We start from the raw sequence: 27,503 nt of genomic DNA, 5'->3' as shown, positions 1-27,503 counted from the left end.
TTCATTTAAATTTAAAACATGTTAAATTTACTTTTTTTAATAATATGATAGGTAATAAAAAGGTAAAAAATCATTGGTAATCAGATTGCTTTTCTGTTTAAAACACCCATAATTAAACTTAGGTTGCGAAGGTTCCATGTTGACGAAAACGTTTTCACTTGCCTTCCTACCATTTCTGATAATGGGTCAGACCAAATTGCCGCCCAGTCAAACAAATCTAGCATCTGATGATGCTATCATTATCGAACGTGATGACACCCCAGAGCCTTGCTTCCAAAAGAACAAGAAGCCCGGCAAGGATTCTATCCCGGACTATAAGTTTACAGTACTGGGAGGGAAAGAAGAGTGCTGGAAATATTGCAAGGTGATGAAGGAATGCTCTTCTTTCTCCATCAATCTCACCTCACTAACATGTTCCACCTACTCGGACCTGATGGCGTACACCAACAGAATCTCCATCCAGGATGAAAACAGTGTGGTAGGGTCAAAGTCAGCGTGTTGGGAGTTCAATCAGACATGTCCAGAAGCGGCTTCTTTGGCGGAGGTGACGTCTGGGGAGGGACTCATCATCAAGACATTCCATCAGCAATGCTTGACGATCACGGACAGGCACATAAAACGTGCCGATACTACGTTTCGTTTCATATCATGGAATAGGTGTTCCAATGCAGACCGTTGGTCTATAAAACAGCTTGAAAATAAAGGCACGGAGGACGTGACAATCTCACTGGAAGGAACTGATGAGTGTTTGACAAGGTTTACGAGCAATGATGATATCCCAACACTAGCCCTGGCTCCCTGCCAAAAAGATGACCCCTCTCAAGAAATATTACTGATCCACTCAAACCTTTCATGTGTTTTCTCCCTCCATAGATCCATTACTAAAAAAATTGAAGGAACTGGACAGACTCGGAATGTTTATATCAAAAGTGTCGGTGAACCAGTGTTGCAATACCTCTTTAGATTAGAAAGAGAATGGGAAGAACCATGCCGAATAAAACATCTGAAAATAGCGAAGGGTGCAGTGACTAACATTGAAGACAAACCTTTCTTTCTTCCAGGATCAAACATCACCTTCCAGTGTCCGAAAGGCTATGGAGTGAAGATAGACGGATACGCAAGGGAGTTCCAGCAATCTTGCTCACAAGACATGGTTCTCGGTAAATGCTCCCTGATTCCACCCAAGGATCCGGATTCTTTTAATTTCAGTCCGGTGCTGATCTCAGTTTTGTCAGTTGGAGTTCTAGTCTTTATATCGGGCGCTATAGTTTGCGGTCATGGAATGATGAAAAATAAATCGCAGAAAATCGTGAATCAGGGCAGTGACCGATCTACAGCCCACAATAATAGCTTGAGTTCTCATACGATCAACACAGTGGCCTTGGTGTAGCTTAGTGGAACCCAAACAAAGACAATTGGAGAAAACACTGAACAAGGACTCATCAGTACAGGTTTATGATCACGTTCAACCTTATACGGAATTGATATGATTAGTTAAATATCACGTATCAATATGTCAGATTTCACGCTGTGTACAGTGTTTCAAGTTTTAATGCCATCGGAATTTAAGGAATTTGTTCATTTGCGTCAGATTAAAACCACGTTGAGTTCATTTGGAAAGTTTCTGTCCCAACTTATTGGTCTTTGCTTTTCAGAGAAATAATTTTACTATAATATAACCTGGCTACCTTTTGTTTATTTTTTCAGTTTTTCAGACAGATTAGGCCTGATCGTGCTATTTGATTTTTAGCCATTCAGTTGTCGTAAGTCGTTCAGAAACACTGCTTGGTCGGTTTATTTTAAAAGTTTGTGGTTTATACAAATGATCCCCTGACAATTTGAACAGATGTTACACACGCGACCAAATTCAACAGGTTACATGCAGAATGAACATCATGTTCAACATCAAACTCAAACATACATGAGGTGAACGCACTGACTTGTGCGCATTGCAATCAGCTTTCGTTCAGCAGAAATCTAAACTTATAAACTAGCCTGTTGCGAGAGTAGCAAGACAAGGTATCGGTAGATTTATTATTTCATTCTAATGTCTAGGAACTCTCTGATTAAAGGCAGGATATGCTCACACCTTAAAAAGGGAGCAATTATTAGGGGATCGTAACTCTTATGTTATAATCAAGCATTGGACAAGATAGTATTTATCAATTTAATTGTGGTCGAGCACAGGATATCGATGTTAAATCTTGTTATCAGACTTATTTAACTATCAATAAAACCTGTGTAATAGTCAATAGTGATCGAGAAGTTTTTGTCGTTACGAATCTTATAAATTATTTCGATTTACTCTATTTAGGTAATTTCGCTGACCAAAAATGTGTATGTAATGTTGTAATGTTCAATTCTGGCAAATTGTTTTGAGTTTAGATTTTTTCAGAAATGGGACAAATAAGACAAAGAAATAAGTGTTAAAATTTCACCTTAGTAGGTATACACTACACAAAGACAATTTGTAACATATATCATAACAATTAAAATTTCTTGACCCGTAATTAAAGCTTATCATTTTTTGATGACCTTGGAGGACATCGCCTAACGAACTATCATTCGATGGGTTGACATCGTCAATCAAGGCCTGACCCCCCCCCCATTCTTATTCAATAAATTAAAAATAGAGAAGGTATCTCAGGGGTGTAGGAATGATTTTCTTCATGGGTGGGGGGGGGGGGGGGCCATAGAGTGTCAAAACAGCGAAACATTCATTGTTAGCCAGGCTTGCATATAATAAGTTTTAAGTTTATGGCAGGACTGCCGAAAGCTGCATCCTGTCCAAATTCTGTTAGCAGATGTGTATTAATGGCGAACATTGCTCGTGCAAAAGGCCTAGTTGAGCAATTTGGCACTAGAGATCATATTCAAACACAGTTTTAAGAACGATTCAAATAATACGGTTTTAAATGCATATTAGAGCCTGCCAGCAGCTGTTGCTAAATAAGTGTGGTTCGAAAAATGGATGCATATTGTATTCTTTAAAAGAATTTCAGAAAGTTTGCTTTCAGGATTAAAATCTAGCAATTAAATGTGAAATGATAAATCCAGCAAGATTTTGGCTTTGCAGTTCCAATTTAGGGGTCAAATGATAAGGTAGGTCCTGCAAATTTTGAAAATATACTTACAGTAATAGGTCTCAAAAAGGGTGCAAAGAGAAGAATCTGGAACATTTTTTGCTTTAATAAGGAATGAATTCCATTAATGAGGAATTTATGTTTTTACTACACTTTAACAGTAAAAAAATTTGGATAATGCAATGACGGAATTTATGTTTTTACTACACTTTAACAGTAAAGAAATTTGGATAATGCAATGACGGATAGGCCAAATTAGGCCACAAAATTTTGGCCCCTTTCCGTCCCTTCCCGAGATTTTATGGGGGGGGGGGGGGGGGGGGGGGGGGGCGGTCGGTAGTTGGTACAAAGATGATAGGGGTTTAAAACTTTGAAATGTCAGGCGATTGCTTAGACAATTGTCTGAATTTGATTAAAATCACAATTTTGCTCTCTTTGCTAGGGTTTGCTATTAACTGCAATATCCTTTAAAATTCATGATTTCTATAAGCTCTTAAAGTTACATCAGACATGATATAATAACGTATTATATATCTTAGCACTATCTGGTCCTGTCAAAAGTCGATGTCCTTGCACAAGATATTAAAGTTCACCAAACGAAGATTGGATTCAAAAGATGTAATATTTTCAACACAAATAATTTATGGGAAACTACTGTAGGATGTAGCTTTGGATGTTAACGTTACCCTTTCGAGATAATAAGTTATACCATTTTATTTACTCCGGAATGTTAGGCCTCATAAAACTGAGACTCGTAGTTTTTGTCACTCTGACCTCTTGCGGCGTGCCCCAGTGACCCCGATATTCAGTGTTCTCAGTAAATTGTGAGTTAGTGTGACCGAAACCCTTCCATTTCATGACCAAAATCCTCAAATAATCTCTTAAAGCTGAAGTAGAACTGAGGTTTAAGACCGAATATGAAATACTACAGCAATATGGCGAGTAACAAAAGCAAAGTGAGTACGACAAATGCAAACTGATACGCTATTGTGTGAAGGAACCACCATGATCATTCTCATTGTTCAAGAAGCGGCACCCTTCTATAAGATGTCATCGTTATAAAAATACTCTAATCAAGGTCTCACCGTCTCTTCAAGTTATCGAAGTATTTTCTATTTTTAGTATTCGACTGCAGTTGTAGATTAGGTCCAACAGCAGTTGTAGATTAGGTCCATCGAATCTTTTGGTGCCAACAATTGCTGTAACTGCTGGCGGTTTTGGCTGTTTCTAAGTAAAAAATCCGTGCATAATATTATATCGTTTATAATTGTTGGCCCAAGAACGTTGAATTTATTTTTATTTAATAGATACTTTAAATGTCTAAATTCATTGGTTATCTTGGGTTTTGGCTGGGGCCTGGGTTTTATCCTTTCAGAGAATTACTATACTAACATCACAGCAGCAGGTTGATTCGGTTGAAGTATGTTGAGAGAAACATTTTTCACTAGCCTTTCTGCCATTTCTGATAATGGGTCAGACCAAATTGCCTAGTCAAACAAAGCTAGCACCTACCGTGTCTGATGCTATCAATATCGAACGTGATGCCCTCCCAAGGCCTTGCTTCTATTATTTCAAAATGCCCTTCAAGGGGTCTACCCCGCACCGTGTGTTTACAGTACTAGAAGGGAAAGAAGAGTGCTGGAAATACTGCAAGCTGATGAAGGAATGCTCTTCTTTCTCCATCAATCTCACCTCACTAATATGTTCCACCTATTCGGACCTGATGGTGTACACCAACGCAGTTCCCAGTCAGGATGAAAACAGTGTGGTGGGTTCAAAGTCAGCGTGTTGGGAGTTCGATAGGACATGTCCAGAGCGGCTTCAGGAGCACGCTCTCTGGCGGAGGTGGCATCTGGCAGAGGGACTCATCATCAAGACATTCCATCACCAATGCTTGACGTCCACGGACAGGCACATTAAACGTGCCGATACTACGTTTCGTTTCATATCATGGAATAGGTGTTCCAATGCAGACCGTTGGTCGATAAAACAAATAGTAAATAAAGATACGGAGAACGTGAAAATCTCACTGGAAGGAACTGATGAGTGTTTGACAAGGTTTACGAGCAATGATGATATCCCAACACTAGCCCTGGCTCCCTGCCAAAAAGATGACCCCTCTCAAGAAATATTACTGATCCACTCAAGCTTTTCATGTGTTTTCTCCCTCCATCAATCCATTACTAAAAAGAAAAGTGCTGGAAACCCCGTGTTGAAATACCTCTTTAGATTAGAAAGAGAATGGGAAGAGCCGTGCCGAATGAAACATCTGAAGATAGCGAAGGGTGCAGTGACTAACATTGAAGACAAACCTTTCTTTCTTCCAGGATCAAACATCACCTTCCAGTGTCAGAAAGGCTATGGAGTGAAGATAGACGGATACGCAAGGGAGTTCCAGCAATCTTGCTCACAAGACATGGTTCTCGGTAAATGCTCCCTGATTCCACCCAAGGATCCGGATTCTTTTAATTTTAGTCTGGCGCTGATCGCGGTTGTGTCAGTTGGAGTTCTAGTCTTTATATCGGGTGCTACACTTTTTGGTCACGGAATGATAATAAATAAATTGCAGAAAATCGTGAATCAGGGCAGTGAACAATCTACGACCCATGTTGATGGGGACGGTACCAGTTTGAGTTCTCATTATATTAACACAGCAGTAGCCCTGGTGTCGCTTAGTGAAACCCAAATCACTGAGCAAGGACTCATAACTACAGGTTTATAACGTTCAACTTAATATGAAATTGATATGATTAGTTGAACATCACGCATCTGTAACAACAACGCGAACGTATAACTGTTTTAGGAAAAGTAAATCATATCGATGTAAATTTGTGAAAATTAATATTATTGTACGTTTTTAAAGTTTAATTAAATGTAAGATACAGGAAACTGTAAAAGCCAAAACCAGTAACACGACTCTTGTCCGAAACCGCTAATCCGGCTCTCGGACAAGAGTCGCTCTCGGACAGGAGTCGCCCAATTGCCAAAACCGAGACGATATTTTCTGTTCAAATAGGATGCTACCATATGGGATCGTTCAAATAAATTACACAAGCCAGCTTAGGGAGGGGGGGGGGGGGGGGTTGGAAAATGAGTACAAAGTGGGATGTGGCGTTCACTCTAAGTAAGAGAGAGGGAGGTGGTATAAAATTGCCGAAATGTGGCACTAGCTATTTGCGCCAGACTGGTTTTGGTTTCCGATCATCTGAAAAAGAGTCAGATCTTACGCTTTGTACAGTGATTCTAGTTTTAAATCTATCAGAATTTAAGCAATTTGTTCATTTTTGTCTAGAATCTAGATTAAAACATACGTGGAGTTCATTTGGAAAGTTGCTGTCCCGACTTATTGATGTTTGCTTTTTAGAGAAATAATTTTACTGTACAACCTTGCTGCCTTTTCTTTAATTTTTTCAGACATATTGGGGCTGATCGTGTTATATTTATTTCTAGCCATTCAGTTGTTGTTAGTCGTTCAGAAACTCTGCTTGGTCGGTTTATTTTTAAAGTTTGCAGTTTCTATAAACAAGTAACGACCTCCTAAAACAGATTTACGAATATTTTAAATTAGTTCGATTTACTCTATTATAGTAATCTCGCAAACCAAAAACGTACATATTGTAAAAATGTTCAATTCTGGCAAATTGTTTCCAGTTCAGCTATTTTCAGAAATGGGACAAATAAGACAAAGAAATAATTAGTGTTAACAAATTTGTTCAAGATTTTCACCTTAGCATACAAAGATAAATTGTAGTTACACCATATCAAATAAAATTTCTTGACCTGTAGCTGAAGCTTATTATTTGTTCAACACAATTACAGAATTATATTTAATTGGATCATTCATCATAACACAAGTTTTATCGGTTAAAATCGAAATCCTAAAGATCTTAAGGAATAACACAGCGGAAAATATCAGTCAAATTTTACAGTCAACCCCAATCTGCTTCTAATAATTCTATCCTTAATGCTTTCATGGGTTATATCGAATATCCGAGTTTCCATTATATAATTTAGACTGGGAAAGGAGCTGTAAACATGTGATTTACAAAATTTCTCATGGTACAAAGTCAGTTGGTCAACTTATTCTGTCTGTTTGTTCATCTGCTTGTCTGTTTGTTCATCTGTTTGTTTGTCAAGTAAGTGAGACGTTTCTCTTTTCTCTTCTTTCAAGGGCAACCTAGTACAAAAAATTACTGAACGTCATTCAAAATTAATAATCATATTAAGAAGATTAATATTCATGGAAACAATATGACAGTCCTTATAGAATCCCTGCAAATCGATATCTGACAGCAATATTAGCTCCTGGTCCACCATATAATGCAAGTAACAATATAGTGCACTACAGTGCAATATAGTGCAATACAGTGCAATACAGTGCAATATAGTGCAATACAGTGCAATATAGTACATTACAGTGCAATACAGCGCAATACAGTGCAATACAGTGCAATATAGTGCAATATAGTGCAATACAGTGCAATATAGTGCAATATAGTGCAATACAGTGCAATACAGTGCAATATAGTGCAATACAGTGCAATATAGTGCAATACAGTGCAATATAGTGCAATATAGTGCATAACAGTGCAATACAGCGCAATACAGTGCAATACAGTGCAATACAGTGCAATACAGTGCAATATAGTGCAATACAGTGCAATATAGTGCAATATAGTGCAATACAGTGCAATACAGTGTAATACAGTGCAATATAGTGCAATACAGTGCACTACAGTGTAATACAGTGCAATATAGTGCAATACAGTGCAATATAGTGCAATATAGTGCAATACAGTGCAATACAGTGCAATATAGTGCAATACAGTGCAATATAGTGCAATGACGCATTATTTTTCAATAAATTAAAAATAGAGAAGATACAGTGGATATTATTTCAAGAAATCTAATCTAATACAGAACATATTTTCTGGACTCCTTTTCAAAATGAATAAATATTATCATTAATTATACGTAGATAATTCGAAACTATATAACATGATGCTTATTCAATCATGCTTACATCATAATTACAACTTAATTTATAAATAAAAACTGTAATCTCAATAACAAATCTGAAAAGGAAGTAATCATTTATTAATGGGCATCCTCAAAAAATACGATAAAACACCACAATATAATCTGAATTTTGAACAAATACAATAAAAACTCAAGCAAAGAAAATAAGAATCTAATTAAAAAGGCTGTAATAATTTAAAACTCTGTAATAAAACAACCCATATATTCGAGTCGACGCTGTATTAAAATTACTCATTCAATATAATCACTATCAAACTAACTTATTAAATAAAGGGAAATGTTTTAACTGAATTTTTCCCTTTACAATTACACAATACACTGTGAGGCCAATTGCAGAGAGAGAGAGAGAGAGAGAGAGAGAGAGAGAGAGAGAGAGAGAGAGAGAGAGAGAGAGAGAGAGAGAGAGAGAGAGAGAGAGAGAGAGAGAGAGAGAGAGAGAGAGAGAGAGAGAGAGAGAGAGAGAGAGAGAGAGAGAGAGAGAGAGAGAGAGAGAGAGAGAGAGAGAGAGAGAGAGAGAGAGAGAGAGAGAGAGAGAGAGAGAGAGAGAGAGAGAGAGAGAGAGAGAGAGAGAGAGAGAGTGCACGAATATTGCTTACATACTATTATATTCATTTAAGCCGTTTAGGGACCATAATATTATCATAACGTGATGGTGTTTTGAAAAGCCAACAACTCTGACAGTTTGTTAACGAAGATGGGCTCTTGACAATTCCTAACGTCAAAGAAAACTAGAGATCTCTACTCATTCTGTATAAAGACATAACACAACCATTAATAAATAAAACCTTGTGTTAACACAACTAACCAGCCCCACAGGTTTTAATACACAACTTATTTAAACACTATCACTCACTCTCCTCCATACTCAGCTTGTAATACCTGCTCTTGTTCAGTGTTCGGAACTTCTGCTGTGCAGTGCCGTGTATTATGGACACGAGGAAGAACAGTAACATTAGACCCACAAACACGTTGAACACTATGCTGATCACTGTGGGCGACTGAAATTATACATTTTATGAGTAACATACCTAATAATAAGTTCAGTTTAATATCGATAATCATATTTGTAAGCAATGGTTATCGTCTGTAAAGGAGAGTTTGGCTAAAATAAGCCGTTCAGAAACGACCAGTTGCAGATGTTTGGTTGGGATTCCTATTATTATATACAATATATTATATATTATAATATAACAATATATAATATATTATAATAATTTCGAGGTGGGTAACACTCACTGAAACAAAGCAAATTGCACACTAAAATCATACACACTAAAGTAATATAACTATACAAAAATACGAGTATCTCACATGTTGGATGTGGTTTGCGGAGGAACCATGAAGTGTAATCCTCTGCTGTTCCATATACTCTGTAAAGGGACCATGGAGAGCTGGTCCTATGAGGGGGAGGTGAGATATCTTCTCTCCGAACAGTTTGAGGTTATCTGCTGTGAAGAGGATCACAACGCACACCATCTGGGATAGAGGGTGGTTAGACTTAGAGAGTGGATCACAACGCACACCATCTGGGATAGATGGTGGTTAGACTTAGAGAGTGGATCACAACGCACACCATCTGGGATAGAGGGTGGTTAGACTTAGAGAGTGGATGCTCTACTTTATTACGTAGTACGTCATGTAATATAGAATAATTTGCACATCATATTCAAACTTGTTTACGTCTTGCCTACCCTATGATAGGATGATATTTTCAAAGATATTTTCAAGAATATTTTCACGAATATTTCAATGAACCCCGTTCCATACTATGTATCAGACTTTTCAAGATAAGGCGTGTCGAATTTCTAAAAAACTAATAAAATCAGATTGTGTTCAATTGTATTTCTTTCCAAGAAAAGTTTCCCTGAAAAGTTGAAATATAACAGTGAGCAGCTATGTATATTATATATAAATACCTGGAGGTGTACTTTGAAGACTGATTTGCCGAGAAGCACAGCAGGGAAGAATGTTAGGAATGGAATAAGCATGTAACCACAGGTTATGCCAGCCAAGTCGAACAGTGGGTTAGGTACCTGCAAAATGGGGCATGTTCATTCAATTCCACTCAGTAGTATATATATATTATATATATAATATATATACTACTCACTTCATGTCGTTCACAGTTCACTAATTTTGTGGTTACCACTTGCACCACATACGATGATGTGTACCTATCATGTGACCATGTGACCATGTGTAGTGTGTACCCATCCTAAAGAGCTAAACAGACCCTGAGAGCCTGCAAGCCACATCCCTAGAGTATACACTGTACATTCTTCAGTCAGTTTACTGACACTACTTCAAGCCTAAATCCCATGCGACCAATTTTAACGCCTATAATCGGATATTCTTGCTATGACCAACTAAAATGTAGATTTTTGCGTCGAATACTTGAGATTGAGAGAGAGAGAGAGAGAGAGAGAGAGAGAGAGAGAGAGAGAGAGAGAGAGAGAGAGAGAGAGAGAGAGAGAGAGAGAGAGAGAGAGAGAGAGAGAGAGAGAGAGAGAGAGAGAGAGAGAGAGAGAGAGAGAGAGAGAGAGAGAGAGAGTGAGAGAGAGAGAGTTGTAACACGAGGAGCTAAATCTGAACTCTATTATAAGTATTCAGGTAGCTCGAGTGTGGCTGATCACTGTTATAGCTCTAGATAAAAATAGGTCACATAAAATAATTGGCAGTGTAGTCGATAACTGCAGCTCTAGATAAAAATAGGTCACATAAATTACTGGAGATGAGAGATGAGGAGTAAGTAGCGAGAGTGGTGATCTGTACACTACTGCGGGGATGTGACACGCCGCAATCAGGGAAATACATTACACTGCCATACCAGTCGTTTGGAAACTATACACACATATTTGATGGACTGTACCAATTATGTGTTTAGTATTTGAGTCTGGAAATGTTTCAATTATAATGCTTTGAAAGTTGAGGATTTGAAAATTGAGAATTTGAATTTAATGTCCACTTTTTCCGGAGTGTAACTTTATTACATCGTTTAGAAATTATGCATCAAACCATTCCATGTGACGGTAAATGAATAAATAAATAAATAATGTAAATAAATAATGTAAATAAAGTCACATTTTATACAGCAATTTATCGGTAAATATTGATGTCATTGGTTAATGGTTATATAGGTACTTACTAGGATTTATTTTTTGTCTTGACTGATAAGTTATTGCACTGTACTACCTTTTATTTATACCAACAATAAATTGTACAGTTTCTGCTGTTACTTAGATTGTTGTGGTTTACAATAAAATATGTTTTACTTTTGTCTTGTAATGTGTTAAATACGTTTGTTCGCATATATACATTTGCCCAAGCTCACATCACTCACAGTCAGCCGCTCTGACATAGTAGTATAGTTAAAACCACTGTACATACATCTTAATAAATCATCGGATCATTATAACACAGCCTCATTTTTAGTAGACCAGACATTGAACGTGTTACAGCTTCTGTTACACAAAACAGCTATTGCAATGGATAAGATTACATTCCAAATATTAATGCTGACTAGATGTGTCCGCTCAAGTAATCTGGCCAGGGAAATACTAAGTCCTACACAGTGAGTACCTGCACAACATCTGCTCTTTTTAGTGTAACCCTATTTTAATGGTTGTGAGCTGCGAGATGGCTTTGATCATTGCCGCATTAAAATTCAATAGAGCGGGTGCAATTGTTCAAAGAATATAGTCTCAACACAATGTAGAATATTACAATAACACAATGTAAACAGAACTATTTCGAAACATTGTGTCACATTACTACTTACGCTAGCGCAGATTAGAATACCAATGAAGCCGGCACTTTGTACAAAGTTTTGTATCCACCGTTTAAATCTATCTCCCCATTTGAGAGTAGAAGGGTCTTTTACTCTCTGAAGGTCGGTATATGAGCTGTCGTCCATCTCGTTACCTGATAGCCTGGCTGAAAAGTGTGGTTGTGTTATTTTGCATCTCGTTACCTGATAGCCTGGCTGAAAAGTGTGGTTGTGTTATTTTGCTGTGAGTAATGTGCTGATTCGTGAAGCGGTGAGACAAGTAATAGTAATGTACTAGACAATTGGTATTTCAGCTTCAATATTATACGGCTTTAAAATACGGCTTTAAATTAATACTTTGTTAACAGTAAAATTTCTGACTAGCTATACAGATTTGTAAAATCAAGAAAGTCTCGGACCCTATAACAATAATTCTACTCCTAAGGCAGGAAACAGTGAAATATCAAACTAACCAGCTCTAGCCATGAAGTAGGGTGGTAACTCTCCTATTGCTGTACCAATACCCTGAAACACGCTCTTTTACTTCAAGAACACAATGTTATGGAATGTAGCTGTTATCAATATCACACGAAAAACATATCAGGTCTATATTATATTCAGGTGTCAAATATTTTCGGTAATAGCGTGAATGCGGGATTTGATGGGTATCATAAAGTAGGGCTTAAAAATATTATGTTATTTCTCAGAATTTCTGGCTTGTTTAACCTAGATATAATATATAGGAGACGCAGTAAAACAATGATTCCCCGACTGTGGATAAAATACAGCTAAAATACACTATCATTTGATGAATAATAAATTAAAAATTAAAACAGGTTAGAAAGTTATAAAAATTTGAGGATTAAAATTAACTGTTTTCACTTTTCTCCGTCTCGGCCATTTGAACGTCCTCTTTACTTTCCAAAACTATATTTTGAACAAAATCTTTAGCTGGAAGAGTAGCAAAAGTTAAGTAACCAGTGTGACCTACTCCATCTTTCTTTGGTCCGCCCTTCACATACGCATTTAACCACCCATTACAAGCTTTGTCCCCACTTCTCTGATCTGAGCGGAACTTCTTGTGTCGCTCGTTTCCAACAAAAGGCTCCCAAATTCTCTTCCGACTCAGCTGGTACTGTCGTTCTATTCCCTCAAATGTCTGAATTTCCTCGAACCCTTCCTCTGACAGAGCAGAGCAAGCCTTCTGAACCTGCTCAATACAAGGTGAGAAGCTGCATATCCTCCCTCCGTCAGGACCAAACACAGAGATAGTGTGTTTAATGGCATCCCACGGACAGGGCAGATCTAAAAACACAGCATCAGCAACGTCCTGCACCGCAAAACCGTCCTCACAAACATTCTTATGGTAACTAGAAACAATTTGGTCGAGACCGTGAGATTTAAACTCCACAGCAGCCACCTCACTCCGCTCCTTGTGGAACTCGTGAGAGTGCACGTGACCTGACTCCCCCACAGCACGTGCTAGCGCGTGAGTTAAACTGCCACTACCAGTACCACTCTCCACTACCACACTGCCAGGAGACAACTCCAACATTAGACATACCAGAGAGATATCACTAGCGTAAAGGATTTGAGTCCGGTGAGGCAGAGAAAGGGTCCACAGCTCAGGGCTGGGTGCAAGCAGGGTTATAGTGCTCTTCTTGTTGTGGGAATACATCTTGCAACCAAAAGGTTTACCCATGATGTCGTTGTGTCTGAATAGTCCAGCTGTAAGTTGGTACTGAGCGTCTCGCTTTACCACAAGAGGTTCAAGAGTACCCTCTCTTCTCACTATCACTGTGTCTCCTTCTTTTATTACATCCTCTCTTGTTACAAACGTCATGATCCTTCCTTTTGGATGCATGGTTAGTAAATCTATAAATACTTATTTAAAAAGGAAATTACAATTATTTATTATAACATTTTCATCTTAAATGACTTACCCACATGAGTGATTCCCATCTAACTTTGGACATGATAACCCACATATCCACGTGCATGAGAGAGGTTCCTTCTGGTGGACATATCACAACATCTGGATAAGGAGGTTCTGGGAACTCTACACTCTTACACTCCCATGCTGCCATGGTTACTTGGGCTATGTGTGGACCCTGGTGGAGAGAGAGAGAGAGTTGCAATACACGGAGGAGATAGCAATACTCAGGGGTGTAGGAAGCGGGGGGGGCAGGGGGGGGGGCCATCGCCCCCCCCCCCCCCCCCCCCCCCATGAAATCTGGGCAAGGGGCCAAAAAGGGCCAACTTTTTAATTTAGGCTTCTAAAAATTTTTGGGAACAATTTTTTTCCCCCGAAAATTTTAAAGTCAACATTTTTTTCAGTCAAAAATTTTGTAAGTCAAAAATTTTCAAAGTTTTCTTGAAAACTACTTTTGTTCGTGTTTCATGCTACTCTGATCATTATGAGCCAAAAATATCTTTTTCGGTTTTCGAAGTTCGATATACGATTTTGGACTCGAGGGTTCCCCTTTGTAATGCGATCTCGGAAGGCAGGCCTCCCCTTCGCAATACGAGCTCGGAAGCGAGAGATCTGCTTTCAGAAGTACGTATCGAGAATGACTTGGACCGAAAATTTTCTAAGTCAAAATTTTTCTGGAAACTACTTTTGTTCATGTTTCATGCTACCCTGATCATTATGAGCCAAAAATATCGCGGCAAACGTGAAAAATTGCGATACCGCAAATGCTGCAATTTCCTTTTGTCCTTACCCTCGAAATTCAGGCTTTGGCGCGAAGCGCCAAAAAATATTTAGAATTTGAATGAAGGTATGTACTACTATAATATAGTTACCAGGTAGAGAATGAAGGTATGTAGTATTATAATATAGTTACCAGGTAGAGAATGAAGGTATGTACTACTATAATATAGTTACCAGGTAGAGAATGAAGGTATGTACTACTACAATATAGTTACCAGGTAGAGAATGAAGGTATGTAGTCCTATTTAAATATAGTTACCAGGTGGAGAATGAAGGTATGTAGTACTATAATATAACTTTACCAGGTAGAGAATGAAGGTATATAATACTATAATATAGTTACCAGGTAGAGAATGAAGGTATATAATACTATAATATAGTTACCAGGTAGAGAATGAAGGTATGTAATACTATAATATAGTTACCAGGTAGAGAATGAAGGTATGTAGTCCTATAATATAGTTACCAGGTAGAGAATGAAGGTATGTAGTCCTATAATATAGTTACCAGGTAGAGAATGAAGGTATGTAGTCCTATAATATAACTTTACCAGGTAGAGAATGAAGGTATGTAATACTATAATATAGTTACCAGGTAGAGAGTGAAGGTATGTAATACTATAATATAGTTACCAGGTAGAGAATGAAGGTATGTAATACTATATTATAGTTACCAGGTAGAGAATGAAGGTATGTAATACTATAATATAGTTACCAGGTAGAGAATGAAGGTATGTACTACTATAATATAGTTACCAGGTAGAGAATGAAGGTATGTAATCACCTTAATAACATCAACTTGATAACACCAGAATGTGTGTGTGTGTGTGTGTGTGTGTGTGTGTGTGTGTGTGTGTGTCTGTCTATCTGTCTGTCTGTGTGTAATTTCCGAACGGTTATACAAAAAAAAACGGTAAGAGTTACGGGACTGGTTTTTTCGGTAAAGTGCCGACAAAACTCTGATGAAGCCCATAAGCAAATGTTTTTTAAATCGGCCGGTGGTAAGTGGTTTAATTGACGGTTTTGTACCACAAATGTTGCATAAAATGGCTTGAGCAGAATGGCAAGAGTTACGGGGCTTGCTCTCTATATCTCATTACTGTATAATATGTAGCTGCATTTAAGTAGCGTCATAATTGCGTTAGCCCGGGAAGATTCGCTGTAATGTAATACCATAAGCTTATTAGGGGAGGAGGACTGTTAGCGTTTGGGGTCTGTTTGGACTGCAGAGAGAGAGAGTTCATACGACAATGTTATGCGTGTTTTCAAATATAATATGCGGGTGTGGTGCGGAGTTAACAATACAAGAGTTAATTTCTATAACGATTTAAATAAAAATAGAAAGCGGTTTAAAAAGACGGGAGTGATGAGGTGTAATACTCGGTGTTCAGACCTTATGATCATGGAGTGTGGTGCCTCATGGCCTGGCTAATAATGACTTAATTATCCACAAGAAATAACTGATTATGAGATTATTGTTTAAGAAATTGGGTCACCTAATGCGGGTTTTGACTCAGCGGGTAATTACTCCTACCCTTTTTAACTGCGGCAGTGAAATCCCGGCCGAAGGCCGGGTTACACTAGTACTATAATATAGTTACCAGGTGGAGAATGAAGGTATGTAATACTATAATATAGTTACCAGGTAGAGAATGAAGGTATGTAGTATTATAATATAGTTACCAGGTAGAGCGTGAAGCTATGTACTACTATAATATAGTTACCAGGTAGAGAATGAAGGTATGTAATACTATAATATAGTTACCAGGTAGAGAGTGAAGGTATGTAATACTATAATACATTTACCAGGTAGAGAATGAAGGTATGTAATACTATAATATAGTTACCAGGTAGAGAATGAAGGTATGTAATACTATAATATAGTTACCAGGTAGAGAATGAAGGTATGTAGTCCAGTTCCCAGTCCTACAGTAGAGAGTATCCCCAGCCCAACCCACCAGACGCTCCACCAGATCTCCTTGTTTAACCACACCACGTACTGTAACATTCCACTGTTAATTCAATTGTTGCTGTTTTGCAACCCCTAATGTTTGCAGAAGACTAGAAAATAGGTAACCAAATACCACATTTCAGGGAATCTTATTTGAAAGTCATTTTTATTATCTGTCCAACCATACCAGGGCAACATCAGCGGTAAAGAAAAAAAAAACATGTCTCGGGACAGAGATTACGACTTAGGGAGTTGAGGTTGGTATGGGCCACAAATAATATCCCAATTCAGTTTGTTACGGAGTTTTATATTAACAGAAAGCGATGTAACAGAGTCGATATATTTTAATTTTTCCAATGGGGTCAGGGTTGGCATACATCGTAGTCCGTCGTCCGATAGTTTCACTGCATCCTAATATCATAAGATAATAGTCTCCAATATATCCCCCCTTCCCCCCCCCCCCCCCCAAGATCACACAAATTTTGTAAAACACCAGCAGTAGTGACTGTGCGTATTACAAAGCTTTAATATATTCAGTATTATCATAGTACTCAGTATTGTTCAATATCGCACATGTTGGATCAACTGACCTTTTGTTGAGCTCCAGGGATGTTGAGGAACAGTAAGATTGCTAAAGTCACCCCAGCCGTCACCGCTATATTTAACTTGTGCAGCTTTGCACTGTAGGAGTGAGGGGGCTTATCATAAAAATAGGGTAATTTCAATGTATTTATAGCAGAAAAGGTTATTATCTACTGTGCAAAGATGCAGTCTGGATAGCTTCTAATAGTATGAGGTAAGGGTAACTAGTGTAATGTGTGGACTTAAAATCAACAAAAACAAAACACACGAGATCCGGAGGGGGGGGGGGGGGGGGGCACGAGACTAAATACTTACAACTTAAAACCTTTACAAAGTTCATCAAACGTCTGCCAGCCAAAATAGTAAAATGTTTTCAGAGGACTTCTCCAAAGAGTAATGTTCTTCCGCTCAGCCTCAAGTTCATCCTCAGTACTTACAAGATTTTCTAAGTCCTCTGATTCATTTAGCAAACCATTTGATTCACCCATCCAGTACCACAATATAAATCAGCAATTTGAAGGGTCATATTTGTTCATCTGGAAAGACGATGATGTTTTAACCGATGTCTAATATTAAAGACTAGAGTTGGAAAACAAAGCGGAAAACTGATCGACCAAAACTTTGAAGACACGTGTTGTTGTATATGTTGGGGACAGGTTTTGAGTACAACTACGATATCATGGTACACAAGAAGAAAGAGAATAACTTAAAAGCAGTTACAAATCACAAAATCATAAACGAAAATTACAGAACATTATAATATTAATACATATCATCTTATCTTAATAACAATAACAGGATTTCAGGATATTTGAAATGTCTAAAAGTTCAGTAAACATTTCAATCTATGTCAAGTCAGATATGTAGCAGAACAGGAGAAGGTAAGTCAAATGACACTTGAGAGCGATTATAATTAATACACGTTAAGGTCACAGTATGATTCGATAAAATCCACTAACTAGTGCCACTGTATGACAAAACTACCTCCCCATTTTTACCCATGTCCAAGGATCGACCGGGATCAGATATAATATACAATTGACAGCGTGAAAACATTATCAAAGTATCAATAATAAACGCTGACTGGTGCTGATGGATCTTGAAGAGGGTATAATATGTGCAGGTCTATTGTTCTTAAAATTTAAAGGTGGTATTGTTGGCATTATTTGTGTAAGACTGCTGTCCCTTAATTCCACAAGTCTTCCCTACAATAATTTGAACAATGGCAAGTAGAAACAATAGCAGTTACAAATATTATCATTCACAGAGATTCTTAAAAGGAAGGGATCAACAAAGCTATGAAATTTTAAAGCTTTGCAATTGTTAAATATAATCATCGTCTTCGTCGCTGATTGGATGTCCTTATCTGATCCAAAGAAGGATTTCAGTCGCGGTCGATCCTTGCCCATATCCATTGAATTTATATAATTGTATATAACACCAGGTGTAAAGCATAAGTATGGAGATGAAAATAAATTATTTGAGTTTTAATTCAAATGTGTGATATTACCGTATTACAAAATAGCATAATATAATAAATGTTATATTATGTTGATATTTGTTTTGATTTATTATTATTTGGTCTTGTTGTATCTTCGCATTAGTAATATAACTTTGGTGTTCAGTAATGTTTTAAAATGTTTAGTAAATTTTGTTTTCGTAACTATATTTATTCAGGATGTTACAGAAGGAATTGATTTAATGTAGTTGAAGGAGTCCTAACACTCCTCACTTTCAAAAATGGCGTTACTCTTTATAAATGAAAGTATTCAAGCAGGTAACGTAGAGTAAAGCCACAATTTACCGATCTTTGATGAACTGGCTTTTGATTGACCAGGTCCCCAAATAACTGGTTTTATTCGTAAACAAATGTAAAAGGTTCCTACATTTAGCTGCCCATGCAACTTTTGTTTTCATCATGTTAGTCAGAAAATTATGGGTTTATTGTATGAAAGTGTATGATATGATAAATAACACAGAGCAAGCAGTAAAGGATTTCAGGTAAAATCATGCATAAATTTTAACATAAAATAAATCAAAAAATTAATAAATAAAAGTGATCGGATATGATAAGGATATTGTAGTATTGCACCTTGACTGATTTTTTGTGCCATCAAAGCACTAGAACTCAAGAGACTATTTTAACTAAATGAGCCTATTTAATCACAAATCAGTTGAATGTTTGAGAGCACACGAATGTTCAAGCTAAGGTCTCATTGAGGCTACCAAGATAATTTATAAACAAGCCCAGTTCTTTTGGCGAGTTCACCTCTAATCCTTCATCCATCAGCATCGGATTTCCAATCTTATCTTTTGGAAAATTTTGTATAAACCCTCTGGTCCACGTATCAATTTTCCACAAATAAGGGGCAGAAATGGAATTAGCAAGGACCTTAACCATTGGAGGCCAATCTGAATATTCCAAACCATCAACTGTTTTAAGATCAGTAATAAAAGGTATGCCAAAGTAATTTGATTCGGTGTACACGATACCTCCAGCATCAATATACAATAGGGGGCTGACAAGTTTTCTTACAATAAATGTTCCTTGCAGGATGTAATACAGCTCCTCTTTTGTCATGTAACAAGTGTACAGATCTTTAAGGGCAGGGAAAAATATTAGGTTGTATGCATCATCATAAGTTATAGCCACATCTGACATGGACTGGGTCAGCTCGTCTATTTCAAAAAACTCTCTGTTCCAGAAAGTAGCGATGACTGGATCTGAGTCTGGCTTCTTTATTGCCCCCCATTTGTTAAACTCACTGACCAGCATGTGAGCAAATGAAATTGCCATCTCAGCATGGGACATCGACAGTTGTAGAAGCGATGATAAATCTCCTTGGAAAACAACCTTATCCATTTCCACATCAAGCAAATTGTTGATTTCTCCTTTCCAGAGATTAACTTTTTGCTCAAAAGCCACATCAGACGTGAACTTACTGCTGACTTTGATGCACTGAGGATACTCTTTGTCGACAAATTGTTGGTATTCGTCATCTACTCCTCTAAAGTGGAGCTCTTTGTCAGAGTCCACCCCAAAACTTAACGCAGTGAGTGACATTCCCCCAAAACCACACTGACTGCTAAGAGATGAATCATCTGAAGCATGCAAATATGACTCATGGGAGTGTCCTCCAAGTACTACATCTATATTGGGCAGATTAAGAAAACCGATATCCTCCTTATCTTTGTGACCACCATGAATAACTGCCACAACAACATCACATTTCAGTTCTTTCTTTAACATTTCAGATTGCTCAGCAGCGAGTTCTAAGAGTTTATCATATTGAATACCGTCTTTATGGGAGTATCCCAGAAACTGCAATTCGTCACGGTAGTCATTACTTACAAATAAGGCATCTGGTGTTATGTAACCAAGGACGCCCACCTTTCCACGACTGGTTTCTTTGATCAGATAAGGCAGGAATCTAACAGTTGAAGTAGGATCGTAGAACTGCTGAAATTTACTTTCCATTGATAAAGTCAGAAGATTGGATACAATTACATTAATATTCAGGTGCAATTTCAGAGCTTTGTCCAACATGGCAAATAATGCAATTTCATATCGGTCAAAGTCATGATTTCCAAATATTATTGCATCAAACTGAGCAGCATCAAAAAATTGCATTTGAGGCACTGAAGAAGTTCTTGTGTCAGCTCCTATATGATCAAACAAGCTTCCAGAATACCAATCTCCAGCATCCAATGTCAAAACAATGTCATCCTCTTCGATCTTTTTTGATCTGAATAATAGATTCGTGTGAGACAACAGTGAAAGGTCAGAACTGATCATAATATTATTATATATCATCTAAAATAGCTAATAATTTAACTGATTATTAATATTACATATCAGCCTATCATAGAAAATCTACTAATATAAGTTGACATTAACAATAAATTTGGATTCCTTACCTTACTGAGTCTATCAGTGTAACAAGTCTGCTATATCCTCCACTTATCTGCTCAGGGTAGGACCTTAAACCCAATCCACTGAATGAGCTGTGTAAATCGTTGGTGCTTATAAGTGTTATGTTGAGAGCAATGTTATTAGGAGTAGATTTTAGTGGGATGTGAAACTTTTGCTTCAAAGCATGTCGTAGAAGGTATCCAAGAACAATAATTCCAGTAGCTATCAGAACATTTTTATATTTCGTCATTTACTCTGTCACCTAAGATGAAAAATATCATAAATTTGTGCATACTTGTTATATTGGTTCAAGTTACATGCTTAATGCTGTATGAACTGTTGATTGGGTCTCTTCATGAAGTTACTATTAGGAATCGACCCCAGCAGTTGACCAATGGGAACACTCACTTAAATTTCTAAATGAGGTTGGGTATGCTGTAAACTAATATCTATTTGGGTTCTTCTAATACATGGCAGAATTCTGCATGAAATATCAAAATCTGTACTAAGTGTAATGACTGCAGGGTTTCCCAAAAAGGCAACGAAGTGACTTATATTAATAACCAGCCTCAGTTCGTAGACTAATACTCCAGAATCTGTGTTATAAATTTCAGCACAAAAATCAATCAGATTACTGCTCATTTAGCCCGATCCAGAGGCGGCTATTGAGGGCATCCAGGCGCCCTAAAATTATTATCTGGTGGCTGGTGCTTGAAAATAGAACTAGTGATTAGTAATGGTATTCAGAAATATCTAACCGCAATATAAAGCTCTCTATTCATTCAAACGTTCGAATGTAAGCGCACGCATGATCATTGTGAAATTTTGTGTTGTAGGGTGTCCAATCCTTGTTTGGACAACTAAGACGCGCCGAAAAAATTGTATTTTACTTTTAACACATAGTTAATTGTAAACGGGTGCAAAGCACATCCAGTGGCGTAACGTTGCCTGTTGGCGCCCAAGTTGCGTTACCCAAGTAACCCAAGTAAGTAACTTTAGTTAAGTTTTCGAAATTGTCCCACATTCAAACGACGATTTGGCACCCCCCTAAGACGGCGCCCCCCCCCCCCCCCCCCCCCCCCCCGCACAGCGGGGTCAGCGGGGCCCTTCGTTACGCCACTGAGCACATCAAGCGCATCTACTACAGGTAATCTATATGATTTGGTTGTCCAGGACACCTTGCAATCTGAACTGTTATGATATACTGCGCGGCTGAGATCATACACGTGTGTGTCCTGTTTCACTCATGTTATAAGTTTTTGTTTTTGTTTATTTGCAGTCGCATGTGACACATTACATACATGAAGCACTGTGGCCTGTGTGTAACTGTAATGTACGTTGGAATAATTTAATTAATTAATTAACTCTCTGCTATCGCTATGGTAATGGTATTGTATGCAGTCATCGGTGAATAGACATCGGCAGTTTCTGGGGGGAGCTCACAGTGGAAAATATGGGCCATTTCGCAGATTTTAGTCGCGCACAATAATCGTACGTTAATCGTGCAGTTTGACGATAATCGACGATAATCGTCTGCTGCGCGCAATTATTATACATCCCGACGATTAACGTCGATATTCGCACGATAATCGTTTCTCGCCTCTCTATCGTACGATAAACGTCAGAATGACGAGAAACGTCCAATTATTGCTTGCCCATCGAGGATAAAACTCCTAGTATGCTATCTGCTTATTTGCATGGTGGTTGTGATTTGAGTATGATCAGTAACTCATGTAAAATGCGTGCACACTGCACATATCAAATAAGTTGATATATCTTAACAGCTACATGGTTCACCCAAGTCTGACATCTAAGTAGGTTCTAAAACTAGGTTTTGGGAGGAACCGGTCTCTTTACCATTATCAGAGGCGGCTATTGAGGGCGTCCAGGCGTCCGTGGACGCCTTAAAATTATTATCTGGTGACTGGTGAGTGGTGCTTAAAATAGAAATAGTAATTAGTAATAACTAATAGTGTTAGGAAATAACAAATCGCAATATAAAGGTCTTCATTTACTATCATACGTTTTAATGTAAGCGCACGCTGGCACGCATGATCTTCGTGAAATTTTGTGTTGTAGGGAGTCCAATCCTACCTCCGGACTATGTATGTATGTATGTATGTATGTCGACAGAGGGCAGCGCTAGGCCCGCTGTGGTGCCCTCAACCTACTTTTAGATTAGAGGGTCATGTAGGCGACATCCATGTCCAGTGGACAACGCAGGCCGGTGAGCTGTACACTGGGCACGCGCGCGTAATAATAGAGCTCAAACAGGTAATAGACCCCGCGAGCGTATAGAATCAGGATTTTACAGGATGTGGACAGCCGGCCCTGTGACGGTGATGGATGCGTGCAAATCTGAGGGCTTGAGTCGATTGTATTGTGGTGCTAGTGTACTCTGATAAGTGAAATAGCCCGAACCAGGTAGCTCACCTGCTCCGAATCGCGGGGGGCCGTTCAAATTTACAGGTGTACATGGGGAGATATGTCGACGTTCGTGAGTGAATGGGGAATAGCTGATTTGTGCGAAGGTGATGTGTGGGTTATGATTGTGCTGTTACTTTATAAGTATTGAGTTTCACGCTACATAAATATTTACCTGAGGACCCCAGGCTATTATGTTCATTAACATATAGATTTGGCGGAATGACAGGCTGAGCGCGGCCCAGTAACATAAATATTTATAGTAGCATGGTTAAGATTCATAGTTCGTAGTATAGTAGTAGTTAAGTCATTTTTCTTTGTTAATGAAGTAAGACGCATGAGTTGATAAATTGTTATCGGGTCTTCTCCGATATATTCATGGTTGATGGCGATAATTAAAACAACGAAGAGCTGCAATTGTAGAAAGTGATAATAAATATTTGTAAATGAATCTCGTTTGTTTGTGAATCCTCTTTATCGACACTAGGCAGGGTATGATGTTGAGGCGAAGTTCGGGACTGATCTGGTATCATCTTCCTTGAGTTTACTAATCTTGATCAACCTGGAGTTTCAAGTATGTGGATTAGTACGTCGCAGTTTATTTTTGCGCAATCTCGGGCGCGCGCACTAAATGACAGCTATTATGTTGCTACATCCTTGAGTTGTATGGCGTTCGCGCGTTACGTTTAATGCGGGAAGTTTGAAGGACGGATTTTACCGGTTTGAGAAAATGGATTTGATTGTAGTTGTGTTTGGTGGAGCAAGGCGGTAGGTTCGTTTTTTTAGGGGTGATTAGTGGGAGTGTTCTAACCTGGTGGTGGTGGAGGAACTGCTAATACCGGATGAAGGGGTAACCTGGAGCCTGGAGGCAGTGATTGGATCTCTACTGGTTCGGAGAGTGGGAGTCCCTTATTTAGGTTGTCTGCTGAATATCTGTGTCAAGTCGTCAATCTGGAATAACTCAGGTTTTAGTAATTTATAAGGTGGGCTGTAACATTGCGTTCCAGCCCTGAGAGGGAAAATAAACTGGTAAGAAGATGTGATTATCGGAAAATTGATGCAGATTACATATTTTATTGACTGATCATAACAAGGAATAATGTTATGTGGAGTCCAACTTGTAGTTATTCATCTCATGTGATGGTTTAGCGAAGATTTCTGGATCGGAGTATTATGATGCAGATATCAGATTTCGTAGTGCTGATCCATTGTGTTGATGTACTGCTGCTTAAACTGGTTTCCACGTATGTATGTCACAAGGGTATCCGGGGTACTCGAATCCTAATTAGATCTCTAGCTTTGTGTTCGCTGTAGAGTGGAGAGTGGATATCCATAGTGCTGTGTACCTGTGTAGGGTTAAAATTCCAAGGTTGCTGAAATGGTGATGGTGTTAGAGAAAGACGCAAGGTGTAACACACCGTGGTAAGAAAGGCATTATGGTAGCAGAGAATGCATTATGACAGGAGAATGAGCGAAAGTAATGCAAATGAAAAAAAGGACCGAATTGCTGAGGTGATTGAGTGAGTGAGATGCTGCATTGCTACTGGCTGACTCGCCAGCAACAATGCAAGTCCAAGAAGAAAGAAGGAGAGACACTGTCCGTTATCTGGGTGAGCCACCACCGACAGTGCTCCCACTTATGTGGGGCTGAGGGTGTTGGCACCAAGAACCAGCCGTGAGCAAACAGCGCCTGTCCCCCTCTATGGTTAACTTGAGAGTAACAGGACTATGCCATTCTCCAGGCCAATCCGTTCAGTAACCAGCTGACCCAGCACCACCTCTGATGGAAGATGTGGTTCGGATTGGACTTCGCTAGGATTTGTCAGTTTTTCTGTAGACACTAATGCTCCCTCGAGGAAAGACATGAGCCCCGGCGAAATTGACCAAAAACGTGGCAGGGATTCTCACCCTACTACTCAGCCGCGCAGTTTTAACACATAGTTAATTGTAAACGTTACAAAGCACATCGTGCGCATCCCACTACAGGTAATCTATTATGATTTGCCTCGATTTGGGGGTCCAGGACCCTTTGCAATTTGACTGCTATATGATACTGCGCGGCTGAGATCGTACACGTGTGGTGTCCTGTTTCACCCATGTTATAAGTTTTTGTTTTTTGTTTGCTGTCGCCTGTAAAGTGTTACACATTACATTTACAAGGCCCTGTGTGTAATGTAATCGGTAGTTTGGAGGGATCAGCTTGAGCCGGCTCCCAAGCCCCCTCCCCCCCCCCCCCCCCCCCCAGTCCATCGATTGGACCCCCAACAAAACTGCCAGCCAGCTCCCACGAGCCGCCTCTGACCATTATTTAGTATTTGATGCCTCATCAATGGGTCAGAATTAAGCTGACTTGCTTGCATCTCAGTTTCAAATACCTGGAAGTCACTTAAAACAGTGCATCGAGCTGTAAGGAGCGTTATTCTCCATGTTTGCTGAATAAACGAGTTTCATTGAAACTATTTTCACTACCCCCCCTCTATGACACAATTGCAATTGATATGGTCCCACCTTACGGACCAAATATACTATTAGAAATATAGTCATATCTGAAATTTCGACATATATAAACAGTTTGTTCACGTTTATAATAAATAACATAAACATTGATGATTTGTTTGTAGCTAGGCTTTGCAATAATTTGTAACTGATTGAGCTAAGCAAAGCAAGTATAGTAATGTGCGCGGCGCGTTACAGATAAGTGATCCGAAGTTGTGATCTTATAATTTAAATTTTAAATGCAAATTTTTTAATTGACGATGTCAATTGCAATCCTTCACAGCTCGGCGTGACCCAATAATGAATTTTGCCAATCTAACAAAGATTGCGATAGGTTACGGAAAATTGCGAGAGGTTGCAAAAAGCATTATTGGATGCGCGGCGCGGCCCAGTTAAGTTGTGCATTGCGCTACAAGGATGAATGAAAATCTTCAACTTACCTGGGGACCTTAGGCTATCGCGTTTGTAAAAATTTGGCAGAATGACAAGCTGAACGCCGCCCAATAAATTTTTAACATGAACAGCTAATTTTTTTAAAGTGAAACAAATTTTTGTGAAACAAATTTAAAATTTTATCCTTTATTTTACAATCATAATATAATAATATTTATAAGCCTCCGTTTTGAAAGTTTTAAATTTTAACATATTCACATTTCTATTTAAAATTCAATTTAATGTATAATTATAAAATAATTTGTTAGTAAATTATAATTAAACATTTAATTTTAACTGGAAGAGACAACACTAATTTCCAAATGCGCGCATTACAACAACTTCTTTCAAACTAAAATCATTATAATAAAAGTGTTTAAATTATTTCATAAGTATCAAATTAAATGTGATTTTGATAAAAATATAGCGCGCTTTAAATAATTCAGTTATGTTATTCATTATTTATTTTTGTTTTATTTTATTGTTGAAGCAAACGTTTTGCTTTATGTTAACAAACTTGTCATTGTGTGAAGTTTTAAAACTTTTCACAAACAACATTGTTTCATTTTTGGTAAATTATCGAATTTATAAAGTTAATTAAAACCTTTTGAAGCAGAACCACGCGTTTTAAAATTGTTCGAAGAATCGAGCGCCACCTTGAAATTATTACCAGCTGTTTGTGATCGCAATAACTAATGGTTGGTATTAATACACAGCCAAACCCCTTTTTACCTCACCATACCTCTCTATAATATTTGGTACCTCAATTATATATCGGGCCTCTTCTTACCTCCCCCAACTTTTAATTAATTAGCTCGTTTTGTGCAAGAAGTGGAAGCTAGCTCTGAATAAAAGCGACTTCACTGTAGTTCAATGTATGTATATGTACTGAAGATAATACCCGATATTAAATCATTTGTAAAAATAACAGACTTAGACATGAACTAAGAGCTTGTTCACTGAATTTTCAAGGGGTTCTTACTCAGATTTTTATTCAGATTTTTACAATTTAACTTATTAATGTAATTTAATTCGTGAGGGTGTCTAACGATTAACCCTGCTGAGTTTATCTGTGTATATTGATCTCTGAAATAATTCACATTG

General features: G+C 38.2%; 3 protein-coding genes and 1 long non-coding RNA gene across 5 annotated transcripts; all 4 read right to left on the bottom strand.

Annotated features, from left to right (window-relative positions):
* Positions 1–6,774: 6,774 nt before the first annotated feature.
* On the bottom strand, positions 6,775–17,672 carry LOC134812419 (vacuole membrane protein 1-like). Of its 2 annotated transcripts, XM_063819827.1 has the most exons (10): positions 17,450–17,672; positions 17,143–17,233; positions 16,490–16,600; positions 13,833–14,000; positions 12,363–12,414; positions 11,902–12,056; positions 10,040–10,156; positions 9,435–9,599; positions 9,003–9,121; positions 6,775–7,260 (listed from the first exon to the last, which is right to left on the bottom strand). In XM_063819827.1, the coding sequence occupies exons 1-10, from the start codon at positions 17,620–17,622 to the stop codon at positions 7,164–7,166; spliced, it is 1,248 nt and encodes a 415-aa protein (XP_063675897.1). In that variant the 5' UTR covers positions 17,623–17,672; the 3' UTR covers positions 6,775–7,163. The 2 variants fall into 2 exon arrangements, with proteins under 2 accessions (XP_063675897.1, XP_063675898.1); XM_063819828.1 differs by lacking the exon at positions 10,040–10,156 and having other exon boundaries at positions 17,450–17,666.
* On the bottom strand, positions 12,706–13,736 carry LOC134812420 (tRNA (adenine(58)-N(1))-methyltransferase catalytic subunit TRMT61A-like). Its single transcript, XM_063819830.1, has one exon. It carries the CDS (start codon positions 13,730–13,732, stop codon positions 12,758–12,760), a length of 975 nt encoding a protein of 324 aa, XP_063675900.1. The 5' UTR covers positions 13,733–13,736; the 3' UTR covers positions 12,706–12,757.
* A 955-nt stretch (positions 17,673–18,627) lies between the features above and the next one.
* LOC134812616 (5'-nucleotidase-like) lies at positions 18,628–21,310 on the bottom strand. Its single transcript, XM_063820101.1, has 2 exons — positions 21,053–21,310; positions 18,628–20,880 (listed from the first exon to the last, which is right to left on the bottom strand). The coding sequence occupies exons 1-2, from the start codon at positions 21,295–21,297 to the stop codon at positions 19,335–19,337; spliced, it is 1,791 nt and encodes a 596-aa protein (XP_063676171.1). The 5' UTR covers positions 21,298–21,310; the 3' UTR covers positions 18,628–19,334.
* Positions 21,311–23,888: 2,578 nt separating this feature from the next.
* On the bottom strand, positions 23,889–24,332 carry LOC134812304 (uncharacterized). Its single transcript, XR_010159914.1, has 2 exons — positions 24,283–24,332; positions 23,889–24,033 (listed from the first exon to the last, which is right to left on the bottom strand). It is a non-coding gene; the product is annotated as an uncharacterized LOC134812304 (long non-coding RNA).
* Positions 24,333–27,503: the final 3,171 nt, after the last annotated feature.

This window comes from Bolinopsis microptera, chromosome 3 (assembly GCF_026151205.1).
Source record: "Bolinopsis microptera isolate Bmic1 chromosome 3, MBARI_Bmic_1.0, whole genome shotgun sequence".
Lineage (NCBI taxonomy): Eukaryota > Metazoa > Ctenophora > Tentaculata > Lobata > Bolinopsidae > Bolinopsis > Bolinopsis microptera.
The sequence above is the reverse complement of the archived record's forward strand: the minus strand, read 5'-3'. Positions and strand labels throughout refer to the sequence as shown.